We start from the raw sequence: 15,264 nt of genomic DNA on the forward strand, positions 1-15,264 counted from the left end.
GATGCTTGATATGATTTCAGTTTTCTTAAATTTACTGAGGCTTGATTTGTGACCCAAGATGTGATCTATCCTGGAGAATGTTCCGTGCGCGCTTGAGTAGAAAGTGTAATCTGCTGTTTTTGGATGGAATGTCCTATAGATATCAAATAAATCTATCTGGTCTATTGTGTCATTTAAAGCTTCTGTTTCTTTATTAATTTTCTGTTTGGATGATCTGTCCATTGGTGTAAGTGAGGTGTTAAAGTCCCCCACTATTATTATGTTACTGTCGATTTCCTCTTTTTAGCTGTTAGCTGTTGCCTTATGTATTGAGGTGCTCCTATGTTGGGTGCATATATATTTATAATTGCTATATCTTCTTCTTGGATTGATCCCTTGATCATTATGTAGTGTCCTTCCTTGTCTCTTGTAACATTCTTTATTTTAAAGTCTATTTTATCTGATATGAGTATTGCTACGCCAGCTTTCTTTTGATTTCCATTTGCATGGAATATCTTTTTCCATCCCCTCACTTTCAGTCTGTATGTGTTCCTAGGTCTGAAGTGGGTCTCTTGTAGACAGCATATATATGGGTCTTGTTTTTGTATCCATTCAGCGAGCCTGTGTCTTTTGGTTGGAGCATTTAATCCATTCACGTTTAAGGTAATTTTTTTTTTGAACATTTGTTATTTTTTTTTAATTTATTTATTTATTTTTGGCTGTGTTGGGTCTTCGTTTCTGTGTGAGGGCTTTCTCTAGTTGTGGCAAGCGGGGGCCACTCTTCATCGCGGTGCGCGGGCCTCTCACTATCGTGGCCTCTCTTGTTGCGGAGCACAGGCTCCAGACGCGCAGGCTCAGTAGTTGTGGCTCACGGGCCTAGTTGCTCCACGGCATGTGGGATCTTCCCAGACCAGGGCTTGATCCTGTGTCCCCTGCATTAGCAGGCAGATTCTCAACCACTGCACCACCAGGGAAGCCCTAAGGTAATTATTGATATGTATGTTCCTATTACCATTTTCTTAATTGTTATGGGTTTGTTTTTGTAGGTCCTTTTCTTCTCTTGTGTTTCCCACTTAGAGAAGTTCCTTTAGCATTTGTTGTAGAGCTAGTTTGGTGGTGCTGAATTCTCTTAGCTTCTCTGTCGAATCTGAATGAGATCTTTGCCGGGTAGAGTAATCTTAGTTGTAGGTTCTTCCCTTTCATCACTTTAAATATATCATGCCACTCCCTTCTGGCTTGTAGAGTTTCTGCTGAGAAATCAGCTGTTAACCATATGGGAGTTCCCTTGTATGTTATTTGTTGTTTTTCCCTTGTTGCTTTCAATAATTTTTCTTTGTCTTTAATTTTTGTCAGTTTGATTACTATTTGTCTCGGCATGTTTCTCCTTGGATTTATCCTGCCTGGTACTCTCTGCACTTCCTGGACTTGGGTGGCTATTTCCTTTCCCATGTTAGGGAAATTTTCGACTATAATCTCTTCAAATATTTTCTCAGGTCCTTTCTCTCTCTCTTCTCCTTCTGGGACCCCTATAATGCGAATGTTGTTGCGTTTAATGTTGTCCCAGAGGTCTCTTAGGCTGTCTTCATTTCTTTGCATTCTTTTTTCTTTATTCTGTTCCGTGGCAGTGAATTCCACCATTCTGTCTTCCAGGTCACTTATCCATTCTTCTGCCTCAGTTATTCTGCTATTGATTCCTTCTAGTGTATTTTTCATTTCAGTTATTGTATTGTTCATCTCTGTTTGTTTGTTCTTTAATTCTTCTGGTGTTTGTTCTTTAATTCTTCTAGGTCTTTGTTAAACATTTCTTGCATCTTCTCGTTCTTTGCGTCCATTCTTTTTCCGAGGTCCGGGATCATCTTCACTATCATTATTCTGAATTCTTTTTCTTGAAGGTTGCCTATCTCCACTTCAATTAGCTGTTTTTCTGGGGTTTTGTCTTGTTCCTTCATCTGGTACATAGCCCTCTGCCTTTTCATCTTGTCTATCTTTCTGTGAATGTGGGTTTTGTTCCACAGGCTGCAGGATTGTAGTTCTTCTTGCTTCTGCTGTCTGCCCTCTGTTGGATGAAGCTATCTAAGAGGCTTGTGCAAGTTTCCTAATGGAAGGGACTGGTGGTGGGTAGAGCTGGGTGTTGCTCTGGTGGACAGAGCTCAGTAAAACTTTAATCTGCTTGTCTGCTAATAGGTGGGGCTGGGTTCCCTCCCTGTTGGTTGTTTGGCCTGAGGCGACCCGACACTGGAGCCTACCCGGGCTCTTTGGTGGGGCTAATGGCGGACTCTGGGAGGGCTCACACCAAGGAGTACTTCCCAGAACTTCTGCTGCCAGTGTCCTTGTCCTCACGGTGAGCCACAGCCACCTCCCACCTCAGCAGGAGACCCTCCAACACTAGCAGGTAGGTCTGGTTCAGCCTCCTATGGGGTCACTGTTCCTTCCCGTGGGTCCTGACGCTCACACTACTTTGTGTGTGCCCTCCAAGAGTGGAGTCTCTGTTTTCCCAGTCCTGTCAAAGTCCTGCAATCAAATCCCATTAGCCTTCAAAGTCTGATTCTCTAGGAATTCCTCCTCCCGTTGCCAGACTCCCTGGTTGGGAACCCTGACGTGGGGCTGAGAACCTTCACTCCAGTTGGTGGACTTCTGTGGTATAAGTGTTCTCCAGTTTGTGAGTCGCCCACCCAGCAGTTACGGGATTTGATTTTATTGTGATTGTGCCCCTCCTGCCATCTCATTGTGGCTTCTCCTTTGTCTTTGGATGTGGGGTATCCTTTTTCGTGAGTTCCAGTGTCTTCCTGTCGATGATTGTTCAGCAGTTAGTTGTGAATCTGGTGCTCTCACAAGGGGGAGTCTCATTGGCCCATTTTTAAATTGGGTTATTTGTCTTTTTGTTGTTAACTTATAAGTCCCTTATCATATATATGACTGCAAATATTTTCTCCCATTCTGTAGGTTATCTTTTCAGTTTCCTTTTTTTTTTTTTTAATTTTATTTATTTTTTGGTTGCCTTATGTCTTCATTACTGCGTGCGGGCTTTCTCTAGTTGTGGCGAGCGGGGGCTACTCTTTGTTGTCAATGCACAGGCTTCTCATTGCGGACGCTTCTCTTGTTTTGGAGCATAGGCTCTAGGCACACAGGCTTCAGTAATTGCAGCACACAGGCTCGGTAGTTGCGGCATGTGGGCCCTAGAGTGTGCGGGCTTCAGTAGTTGTGGTGCTTGTGCTCAGTAGTTGCGGCGCACGGGATTAGTTGTTCCATGGCATGTGGGATCTTCCCAGACCAGGGATCAAACCCATGTCCCCTGCATTGGCAGGCAGATTCTTAACCACGGTGCCACCAGGGAAGTCCCTATCTTTTCACTTCCTTGATGTGTCCTTTGAAGCACAAATGTTTTTAATTTTGATGAAGACCAATTTTTCCATTTTTTTTCTTTTGTCACTTATGCTTTTGGTGTTATATCTAAGAGACCATTGCCTAATCCAAGGTCACAAGATTTATTTGTTTATTTATATTTTTAAAAAATATTTATTTATTTGTTTATTTATTTTGGCTGCACTGGGTGTCAGGTACGGCATGCAGGGTCTTCACTTTGGCATGCGGGATCTTTTAGTTGTGGCACTGTTTTTAGTTGTGGCATGCGAACTCCCAGTTGTGGCATGTATGCAGGATCTAGTTCCCCAATCAGGGATTGAACCCAGGCCCCCCACATTGGGAGCGTGGAGTCCTCCCCACTGGATCACCAAGGAAGTCCCAGTCACGAAGATTTATGCCTGTGTTTCTTCCTAAGAGTTTTAGCTCTTACATTGATGCCTATGATCCACTTTGTTAATTTTTATATACAGTGTGAGGCAGGGGTCCAACTTCATTTTTTTGCAGGTGGCTATTCAGTTGTTCCAGCACCATTTGTTGATAGGACTGTCATTTTCCCTTAAATGATCTTGGCGTCCTTGTTGAACATCAATTGTCCGTAAATGTGAGGGTTCACTTTTGAATTCTCAATTCTCTTTCACTGATTTGTGTATATGTATGTCTAAGTCACAATGTCTTTTTTTTCTCCAGCTTTTTTGAGATGTAATTGACACATAACATTGTGTAAGTTTAAAGTGTGATACACTTATATTGCAAAATGATTACCACCATAGCATTAGCTAACGCCTCCATCACATCACATAATTACCATTTCTTGTTTGTGGTAAGAACATTTAAGATCTACTCTTAGCAACTTTCAAGTATATAATGCAGTATTGCTAACTATAATAACTATGCTGTATTTTAGATCCCCAGAACTTATTCATCTTATAACTGGAAGAGTTTGTACCCTGTCACTAACATCTCCCCATTTCTCCAATCCCCTAGTCCCCTGGCAACTACCATTCTATTCTGCTTCTATGAGTTTGGCTTTTTTAGGTTCTACATATAAGTGATGCAATACAGTATTTGTCCTTCTCTGTCCACATTGTCTTAATTTGCTTTGTAGTAAATTTTGCAATCAGGAAGTGTAAGTCCTTCTACTTTGTTCTTTCTCAAGATTGTTCTGGCTCTTCCAGGTCCCTTGCATTTCCCTATGAATTTTAGGATCATCTTGTCAATTTCTGGGATTTTGATAGGGATACATTACATTGTATCTGTAGATCAATTTGAGGAATAGTGCCTCTTAACAATATCAAGTCTTCTGGTTCATGAACATGAAAAGATGTCTTTCCATTTTTTAGGTCTTTAATTTCTTTCAATTATGGTTTGTAATTTTCATCATACAAGTCATGCACTGCTTTTGTTGCTTAGTTTGTTTTCATCTTTGGACTTAGTTAAAGGTACTTCTTTCCATGCAGAAAAATTTCATTTTTAGGTAATCAAATATAATGAGTCATAATTTTTAAATGGGCCAAATATTTGAATAGTTATTTCCCCAAAGAGATAGACATATGGCTAAGTAAGCACGTGAAATTTTGCCAACATCATTATTCATTAGGGAAATGCAATAAAAACCAAGTGAGATACCACTTCACACCCACTATAATCAAATGGCTATAACCAAGGAGACAGTAACACATGTTGGCCAGGAAATGGAGAAAGGAACCCTCATATGTTGCTGGTGCAAATGTATAATGGCACAATCACTTTGGAAAACAGTTTGGCGGTTTCTTAAAAACTTATACTTAAACTTACCCTACCACCCAGTAATTCTAATTCTAGGTATCTACCCAAGAGAAATGAAGACATTTGTCTACACAAAGACTTGCATGTTAATGTTCTCGACAGTGTTCGTGATAGCCCTGAAGTGGAAACAATCCAAGTATCTATAAGGTGGTAAATGGATAAACAAAATGATATAACCATACAATGGAATACTGTTCAGCAATATAAAGGAATGCAGTACTGATATGTGCTACAATGTGGTCTCACCTTGAAAACATCATGTTGAATGAAAGAAGGCAGACAAAAAAGGCCACATATCATATGATTCCATCTATATGAAGTGTCCAGAAAAGGTAAATCTATAGCGACAGAAAGTAGATTAGTGATTGCGTAAGGGTGGGCATGGTGATTGACTCCAGAAGGCAAGAGGGATCTTTCTGGGGTGATGGAAGTGTTCCAAAACTTAATTGTAGTGATGAATACCTAACTCTATAAATTTTATAATATTATTGAATTGTACACTTAAAATGGGTGAATTTTATTGTATGTAAAATGTACCTCAATAAAGAAGTTTAAAAAAAAGCCACTGAAATAAATAGGAAAATATTAATCATTTCTGGATTTAATATTTAATATTTTCTGGATTCTGGGTTTTGTGTCATTTAGGCCATCCTCAATCTGATATCCTTAAAAAATATTTTTTTTAATTTTTTATTTATTATTTATTTATTATTTTTATTTTTGGCTGTATTGGGTCTTCGTTTCTGTGCGAGGGCTTTCTCCAGTTGCGGCGAGTGGGGGCCACTCTTCATCGCGGTGTGCGGGCCTCTCACTATCGCAGCCTCTCTTGCTGCGGAGCAGAGGCTCCAGACACTCAGGCTCAGTAGTTGTGGCTCACGGGCCCAGTTGCTCCGCGGCATGTGGGATCGTCCCAGACCAGGGCTCGAACCCGTGTCCTCTGCACCGGCAGGCAGATTCTCAACCACTGCGCCACAAGGGAAGCCCCCTAAAAAATATTTTAAGAAAAATACTCTCTCCTTTTTTTATTCTACTGCGTTAGCAGTTCCATCTTTTGTATTTGAATGTTCTATCTGCCTGGAATGTATTTGAGTATAGAAAGTGAGATAGGATGAATAAGATATATTTAATGATGATAATATTTTTAGAAGTAGAACTTTTTTCTCCCAATAAAATCTTATTCTGTACCCAATAAATTAAGAAAACTAAAAACAATGTTCAGAATCTTTTCTACTGAAATATTTGCATCTATGTGCTGAGGTCAGTGTTTAGGATGTTCATTGCAGCATTGTCTAGAACTAAAAACCCACTGGTAGAGCTGGTTCAGCTATGGTCTATTCACACTACAGATTACTGTTCAGCAGCTAAAGATGGTGTTAAAGCCATTTGTGCTGACATGGGAAGAAATCTGTGGAAAAATGTTAAGAAGGCAAACTTCAGAACAATGAGTATAATATAATTCAATTTTTCTAAAAACAAAAACCCACATCCGTACATATATGTATTTATTCATTTATAAAGAAAATAATCTGATGGATATATGGCAGCCTGTTAACTGTATTTACTCTTGAAAAGTGAGGATTTTGGGGGGCATGTGGGGATAGTGGTAGTGATAATAGTGGGGCATAAAAGGGTCTTTAGCTTTTTAGTTTGCTTTTACACTGTTATTTTGTAAGATGACTCTTGTCTTTTAACATTTTTTTCAATTTGCATTTTTGAAAAGATCATAGATTTACATGATTTATTTTTTTTTATTATTATTATTTTTTTACAAATATTTTGTTTATTTTAACGAAGCTGGTACAGACAATGTCCATTGAAAACCCATATCCCAGGCCAAAAAGTACAAATAAAGTCAAAAAGAACAGCGTTCTGCTGTATACACTTCTGCATGAATAACTTAACTGGTAATGAAAATTAGAACTTTTCTGGGATCTTCTGACAAGATTTTTCTCTCATCTTAAAATGCTTTCTCTTCAGTGAAGCCATCTTTGGAGTTAGTCATTATTTTCACCACCTCTGTCACCTTGACTCCAACCTGATATTCCTTTTCTTTTGGTCCAGACCCTCAGATTTTAAAAGTAGCTTCAAGTTAAGGAAAGGTCATTTTTTCCACAGTTCAGTTCTCTGAAAAACTTCCATCTCCCACTGAAAGTCACAGTCCAGGAGTGAAGCGATCACATGCTAGAACTTCAGGGCCAATTGGAAAGTCATTATGAACACTCGCATTAGTCAATCTTATTTATCACAAGCCTGTAAATGCACAATCCTGGAAAAGGCAGCCTCTCTGTGCACACACGTAATTTTTAAAAAGGAGAGGGCAATATGAATGGGGCTGAGGTTTGATCGCCAAAAATCAGCACAATGAAAACAAACAATAATGAATAATGGGCACTAGAATTCAAATTACCAGATGCTCTAAAGAGATGGGGTGCCAGTTTTCAATTCTGTTTTGAACACCACATTACAAAAGAACTATTTTTAAAAATAAAAAAGGATTAAGGGAAAAGAAAAAAAATAAAAATATCTAAATTGTTGAACGACCCCCTGTTTGTTCCTGATAAACTTCAATCACATCTTCTTCCTCCATTCCCAGTTCTTTTGGAGTGTGATTATCAGCAATTCTCTGACCTTCAAAAAGAAACCTGAGTGAATTCATGGGAACTCCCTGTCTTTGACAGTATGATTCTTTGAGTTTCTTGAGATGTGTTGTCATTTTCACTTTGAAGTGAATCTCACTGCCATCCTGTCCGATGACTTTGAGTTTAATATATTCTCCTTCCTTCTTATCCCCCAAGTCCTCAGTTGAAGGTTTTGCCTCCTGGCCAGACATGGTGACGGTGGTTTCCCCCAGAGTCTCTGCACAGCAGTGGCCTCGGGTAGGCAGAACCTCGCTCTGGGGTTTACAAATCCCTTCCCCACAGCACAACACCACGGCTCTACATGATTTATTTACAAAATAAACTATAACTGGCAAATAATTCCTCCCTTAACGAGCAAAGTTGTTCTGTTTTTACACTTTAATAATATGACATCATCATCATCAGTGTAATTTTAAAATTGAATTATATGGGACTTCCCCCGTGGTCCAGTGGTAAAGAATCTGCCTTACAATGCAGGGGACGTGGCTTCGATCCCTGGTCGGTGAACTAAGATCCCACATGCCACCGGGCAACTAAGCCCACGCGCCACAACTACTGAGCTTGCGTGCCTCAACTACAGAGCCTGCTGTGCCGCAAACTACAGAGCCCATGCACTCTGGAGCCCGCACCACAACTTGAAAAGAGAAAACGCCATAACGAGAAAGAAGCCCGTGCACCGCAATGAAAGATCCCACATGCCACAACGAAGATCCCATGTGCCACAACAAAGACCCGACTTGGCCAAAATAAAATAAATAAATATTAAAAATTAAAAATAAAAAAGGTTTTTAAAGAATTGATTTATATATAAAACAATCTGAAGCTCAGAAGTTAAAAGACTTGGTCACAGAGATAATTGACTTTGGAACATTTTCTCCTAAGAACCCATGTTTGGCTGAATGACAATACCTATCAAAGAAGTTTATTGACCTAAGAAGGAAATGCTGTGTAAACAGGCTAATGTCTCTAGGTCAGTGGTTTTTAACAGGTGATTTTGCCCCCAGGGGGACATTTAGCAATATCTGGAGACATTTTTGTTTTTTTACAACTTGGGGAAAGTGTGTTGACTGCTACTGGCATCTGGTGGTGGAGACCCGGGTAGCTACTAAACATCCTGTGATGCATAGGATAGCCCCCCGCAACAAAGAGTTACCCAGCCCTACACGTCTGTAGTGCCAAGGTGGAGAACCCTGCTGTAAATCATATTTCACAAAGCTTTATTCACTCAGCAGATATTACAGTTGGGGGATTAGTTCATAGCCAATGAGAAGGTGGGCATTCTTAGGCTTCTTTTATTTGTACTTCCCAGTCTGTTAATCAGTGGACTATAGAAGATGTGAAGGGAGAGTCTTTTATCAAGACCATTCTTGGGACTTCCCTGGTGGCGCAGTGGTTAAGAATCTGCCTGCCAATGCAGGGGACAAGGGTTTGATCCCTGGTCCGGGAAGATCCCACATGCTGCGGAGCAACTAAGCCCATGTGCCACAACTACTGAGGCTGCACTCTGGAGCCTGACGAGCCACGAGCCCACGTGCCACAACTACTGAAGCCCACTCGCCTAGAGCCCGTGCTCCGCAACAAGAGAAGCCACCACAATGAGAAGCCCGCACACCGCAACAAAGAGTAGCCCCCACTCGCCGCAACTAGAGAAAGCCTGTGTGCAGCAACGAAGACCCAACGCGGCCATAAATAAACAAACAAACAAACAAACAAATAAATTAAAAAAAAAAAAAGAATCCGCCTGCCAATGCAGTTTCGAGCCCGGGTCCGGGAAGATCCCACATGCCGCGGAGCAACTAAGCCCGTGCACCACAGCTGCTGAGCCCGCGTGCTGCAACTAATGAAGCCCACACGCCTAGAGCCCATGCTCCGCAACGAGAGAAGCCACCGCAATGCGAAGCCTGCGCACCACAACAAAGAGTAGCCCCCACTCTCCGCAACTAGAGAAAGCTGATACCTGTAACTTACTTTGAAAGGCATTAAAATATGAAAGGGATTGATAGATGGAGAAAGGGATGGGTAGGTATGTAATAAAGCAAATATAGTAAAATGTTAATTGTAGAATCTAGTTGGTGGGTATATGAAGATTGACTGTATAATTCAATTTTTTTATATGTTTGAAAATTTTCATAATATTGGGGGAAATCAAAAACAGATTCGCACTCTTTTTAGCAGACTCTGGGTTAGTAGAAACCACATTGCTGATTTTGCTGGGTGGCCTCAGGCAAGTTACTTAACTTTTTGATTTTCATCTGAAGAACAATTGTTGTTTGGCTCAAATAAGATACTAATATGGTGGGCTTCCCTGGTGGCGCAGTGGTTGAGAGTCTGCCTGCCAATGCAGGGGACACGGGTTCGGGCCCTGGTCTGGGAAGATCCCACATGCCGCGGAGCAAATGGGCCCGTGAGCCACAATTACTGAGCCTGCGCGTCTGGAGCCTGTGCTCCGCAACAAGAGAGGCCGCGATAGTGAGAGGCCCGCGCACCGCGATGAAGAGTGGCCCCCGCTTGCCACAACTAGAGAAAGCCCTCGCACAGAAACGAAGACCCAGCACAGCCATAAATAAATAAATAAAGCACACCTAGTATAGTGTAATTTAAAAAAAAAAAAAGATACTAATATGGTGAGGTTCAAATGAAATAGTGAATGTGAAATCACTTTGAAAAGCATAAAGTACTCTAAAAATGCAGTGCATTACTATTAGGAAGGATGAGTGTTCAACCAATTATATACCATGGCTCTAGGTGTTCTTGACAACTCCCTGTGTAATGACATTAACACTGTTTTACCTTCTTGAGATTCAAAGTATAAAGCAACCATAACAATTTCTATCAAATATTTCTCAAGTATTTGTGAAAGACTTAGATTCCTTTTCTAGGATGAAAGAATCATTCTGTCTTTGTATAACTTTAATATTTTTTTCCTGTTTTACTTATAGACTGCCAAGGTCTCCACTTAGGGCAGTGGGAATCTTTGACTGTGGAACATTGGACATGAGCTTTGCCATTGGCTGGTTGAGAAGGAGAAGGCAGAATGTCTGCATTGTTACACCACAGAGCTCAAACTTCAGAAGACTTTGAGTTAAGCAGTGTCATTTACTATGCACATGATTATGTCTTCGTCTGTCCTATATGATCATCACAAACTAATGAAGCACCTTTTAGGTCTTATGAATTGAGGTTACACTTTTTCTGGATGCTCTGGCAACTGATAGAGGTAGGATTGGGCTGGGTTTTGTGGGGAATGGTGGAAGGGAAAGAACTCATCTTTCCCATTCTCCAGTCTTTGCTCAAGTCAGACATCTGTGCATGTAAAGATTAGGTTAACTAGGGAATTCCCTGGTTAGGACTCTGTGCTTTCACCACTGAGGATCCCCGCAAGACACGTGGCGTGGCCAAAAAAAAAAAAACAGAAAAAGATGTAGGTTAACTAATCTAGGTTGTGGTATAGAATAGGATTGAATCTAGAAAAATGCTTCAGTTGTTACATTAGGACTTAAAAAATATAGAGAGAGGGCTTCCCTGGTGGTCCAGTGGTTAAGACTCCGTGCTTCCACCGCAGGGGCAGCGCAAGTTCGATCCCTGGTCAGGAAAGTTCCGCATGCCATGAGATGCGGCCAAAAAATAAATTATGTATATATATATAGAGAGAGAGAGAGAGATGTGAAATGTGAAAAGCAAAGTTTCCTCCACTTTTTTTTTTTTAAACATCTTTATTGGAGTATAATTGCTTTACAATGGTGTGTTAGTTTCTGCTTTATAACAGTGAATCAGCTATACATATACGTATATCCCCATATCTCCTCCCACTTTTATTTTGCTTGAGGGTTTAAGTGGATGTTCTCTTTGAGGGTACAATTTGAAAATAGTGGATAGCTTCTTACATTTTACTTTGTATACTAAATATCATAAGTGATTTTAACTTCGTGTGTGTGTGTGTGTGCATGTATACTCATGCTGATGGGCTTATTGCCTTTTCTAGGACCTGTGAAAAATGGAACCAAACTCTCTAAGGACAAAAGTCCCAGCTTTCTTATCTGATTTGGGGAAGGCCACATTGAGGGGAATCAGGAAGTGTCCCCGCTGTGGCACATACAATGGAACCCGGGGACTGAGCTGTAAGAACAAGACATGTGGAACCATCTTCCGGTATGGTGCGCGGAAGCAGCCTAGTGTTGAAGCTGTCAAAATCATAACAGGCTCTGATCTGCAAGTCTACTCGGTGCGGCAAAGAGACCGGGGCCCTGATTACCGATGCTTTGTGGAGCTAGGTGTTTCAGAGACGACCATCCAGACAGTGGATGGGACGATCATCACTCAGCTGAGCTCTGGACGGTGTTACGTCCCCGCATGCTTGAAAGCTGCCACCCAGGGTGTTGTGGAAAACCAGTGCCAGCACATCAAGCTGGCCGTGAACTGCCGGGCAGAGGCCACCCCTCTGACGCTAAAGAGCTCGGTCCTGAATGCAGTGCAGGCCTCCCCAGAAACCAAGCAAACCATCTGGCAGTTGGCCACGGAACCCACAGGTCCCCTTGTACAGAGGATTACTAAAAACATTTTGGTGGTGAAATGCAAGGCAAGCCAGAAGCATAGTTTGGGGTATTTGCATACATCGTTTGTGCAGAAAATCAGTGCCAAAAGCTTGCCTGAGCGCCGTTTCTTCTGCTCCTGCCAGACTCTGAAATCACAGAAGTCGAATGCCTCCAAGGATGAGGCGGTCCAGAGATGCATTCATTTCTTTGCTTGCATCTGTGCCTTTGCCAGTGACGAGACATTGGCTCAGGAATTCTCAGACTTCCTGAATTTTGATTCCAGCGGTAGGTGGTGTCGTTGACACAGTTACTCTGTTTTTCTAAAATGGCAATGAAAGTGTCCCACTGATGGCGTTTGGAGATTGTCCTAGCAACCTTCAGAAGCAGTTGCTAGATAAATCAAATGAAAAGCATTCCTTCTTTTTATCCCAGTGAGCATACTTGCATAAAGTTTGGTTGGTTGGTTAGTTGAAATTAATGATCAAGAGACTACTTGTGCATTTTCATTGAAACAATGAATCTAGCAAAGTTAGCTTTGCTTTGATTTTTTTATTCCACAGATGCCCTATGTTAGTAAAAACAAAGAACAAACAAACAAACAAAATCCCTTTTATTTTGTTTTGCTTGCTTGTTTCTTATCTTTGAAGATGGGGAAAACTAGTACCTTGCTCAAAAGATCTTTAAATGTTTCTACATCATCTTATGTTTTTTACATTTTTATCTTGTAGATGCTTTTTATTTTCATTTCTGAACGATCTTTAGTTGGCAGCAGCTCCCAACTTTTTAGTTTTACATTTCTCTGTAGAGCCTTTTATCATATTAATGGTCTATGAACAAAAACATATGTTAGGGAGAGTTCTTTAAAGGAACTGATTTTAAAGAAGACGGTCACTCTATAATTTGGGGGATTTGGATTTTTAGAAATTAATTTTCTCTAGATAGGGACCCATACTTACTCTTGGGTAGTATTAATAATTCAGAAATTTGTTATATTTTAGGTCTAAAGGAGGTTATTGTGCCCCAGCTAGGTTGCCATTCAGAATCAACAGTATCAGCTTGTGAGTCTACTGCCTGTAAGCCAAAGAAGAGGAAAAAGGAGGAAGTATCTGGTGAGAAGCTGTTGGGTTTGTTTGTTTGGTGGTGTTACCTTTAGAGGTGGTTTTACTGTGTTTTATGTGTTTCACTGAATCTCAGCAAGTATAAGAAATAATGTTGTTGTTGTTTCCTGAAAAAAGTTTTACTCTCCCGTGATGATTCTTTCTCAAGTAAAGCTAAGAGTTGGTCCTACTGGCCAAGTATAAGATCTGACCAAACTCCACTTTTAGTTTTCTCATCCCTTAATCATTCAGACTAGTCTTACACCTTACTCTGCCTTAGGACAGTGTTATGAAATTTTCATCAATAGATATATTTTTTTAAATTTGTGACAATGGTTAATTATATTTTCAACGATAATTTAGCAATATAGTTATCTGCATTTTCAGCAGGTGGCACCATATATGTATTTTTTTTCTTTTTAAATTCAAATATATCAGTGTCAGTTAAAGACGCATATAAATCAGTATGAAAATGCTGAAGTGTCCTAGTCGGTAAGCGTTAAAAGACCTAGGCTCTAGGGATTTCCCTGGTGGTCCAGTGGCTAAGGCTCTGTGCTCCCAATGCAGGGGCCCTGAGTTCGATCCCTGGTCAGGGAACTAGATCCCACATGCCTCAACTAAGAATTAGCATGCCACAGCTAAAGATCCCACACGTGGCAACGAAGATCCCACATGCCACAACTAAGACCCAGCGCAGCCAAATAAATAAATCTTTTAAAAAATAATTTTAAAAAAAAAGACCTAGGCTGTAAACAAAAGGAAAATATTACCGGTCCGCACCTGAGGACCAAACTCCAAATGCACTAGTGAAGAGAGAAATGCAAACATTTTATAAATGCAGAATTAAAACAAGATACTTTGGGATACCAAATTAGCAAAGATATTTAAGCGACGAGACCAGAGGCAAAGGTAAAATCAGTGTTCTTCAGCATGGCTAGTGTAGTGTAAGTTGCTTTAATCATTTGTAGTATCTGCTAAGAACCTTAAAAATGTTCCTACCCATAGAGGGAGTATTGCTGCAGGTGGGTCAGATGGTCAGGCACAGGCATTCAGGTGCTGGGAAGTTGGAGAAAGATGGAGAAACAAAGCGACATGGTTATTTCTGTGTTTTTGAGGGGTAATTCTGGCAGCAATATAGAGCAGAGATTGTGGTTAAATGTTTGATTATGGGTCTTTCCCAGGAAAACTTGAAATTAAAAAAATTGTTTTTTACCCTCTAACTCAGTAATCCCACTTCTAAATAATCTTTTTTTAAGGAAATAATCCTTTGTACAGGAAAAGCATTTTGTCCAGAGATGCCTATTGTGTAGTTATTTATAATATTGAAAAATTAGAAACAACTAAGGGCCAACCACTGGGGATAGTTAAATGACCCATGATAAACCACTTGATAGAATAGCAGGCAGCCATGAAAAATGACTATAAAGAGTTTGGAGAAATGTTAGCTCACTCGGGTAGCCAGATAGAGTACATAGTGCTCAGTTCAGTTTGAATTTCAGATAAACAGTGAATAATTTTTTGGTATAAGTACTTCCCATGCAATCATTGGAACATATTTATACTAAAAAATTATTTGTTTGTTTGAAGTTCAAAAAAAATTTTTTTTTGCTAAATCTGGCAATCCCGGTATAATTAGAGCTACTTAAAGCACAAAACCAGCAAAATAAACTATTTACAAAAAGGAAAATGGACAGTAGTTCACCAGAAAATTAATAGTGATCGTATGAAAGGTGGGAACAAAGGGTGAATTTTTTTCTTCCTTTCACTTCTAGCCCCCCCACCAACTTCCTGTAAAGGGTGTGAGACACTTAAGATGTTATGTATAAAGGCTAATGCTCATTCTTTCTAGAAACTGAAGGTAACTTAGAA

General features: G+C 40.3%; 2 protein-coding genes across 8 annotated transcripts in view; one reads left to right on the forward strand and one right to left on the reverse strand.

Moving 5' to 3' along the window:
- The window catches only part of C12H2orf42 (chromosome 12 C2orf42 homolog), a 42,037-nt gene that overhangs the window by 6,360 nt on the left and 20,413 nt on the right, over positions 1–15,264 (forward strand). Inside the window, exons 1-5 of one of the 7 annotated variants that reach the window (XM_057558708.1) lie at positions 2,356–2,371; positions 5,164–5,459; positions 10,706–10,983; positions 11,749–12,583; positions 13,297–13,407. In XM_057558708.1, the coding sequence (XP_057414691.1) occupies positions 11,761–12,583; positions 13,297–13,407 (934 nt within the window). In that variant the 5' untranslated portion in view covers positions 2,356–2,371; positions 5,164–5,459; positions 10,706–10,983; positions 11,749–11,760. Of the gene's footprint in view, positions 1–2,355; positions 2,372–5,031; positions 5,460–10,705; positions 10,984–11,748; positions 12,584–13,296; positions 13,408–15,264 lie in introns of those variants that run through there. The other 6 variants (XM_057558709.1, XM_007175550.3, XM_057558711.1 and 3 more) reach the window with 6 other exon arrangements.
- On the reverse strand, positions 7,462–7,969 carry LOC103004390 (small ubiquitin-related modifier 1-like). Its single transcript, XM_057558712.1, has one exon. The coding sequence runs from the start codon at positions 7,955–7,957 to the stop codon at positions 7,652–7,654; it is 306 nt and encodes a 101-aa protein (XP_057414695.1). The 5' UTR covers positions 7,958–7,969; the 3' UTR covers positions 7,462–7,651.

Source organism: Balaenoptera acutorostrata, chromosome 12, assembly GCF_949987535.1.
Source record: "Balaenoptera acutorostrata chromosome 12, mBalAcu1.1, whole genome shotgun sequence".
Lineage (NCBI taxonomy): Eukaryota > Metazoa > Chordata > Mammalia > Artiodactyla > Balaenopteridae > Balaenoptera > Balaenoptera acutorostrata.

Coding starts and splice junctions, on each gene's coding strand:
- LOC103004390 (XM_057558712.1), bottom strand. CDS start 7,957: ATGTCTGGCCAGGAGGCAAAACCTTCAACTGAGGACTTGGGGGATAAG.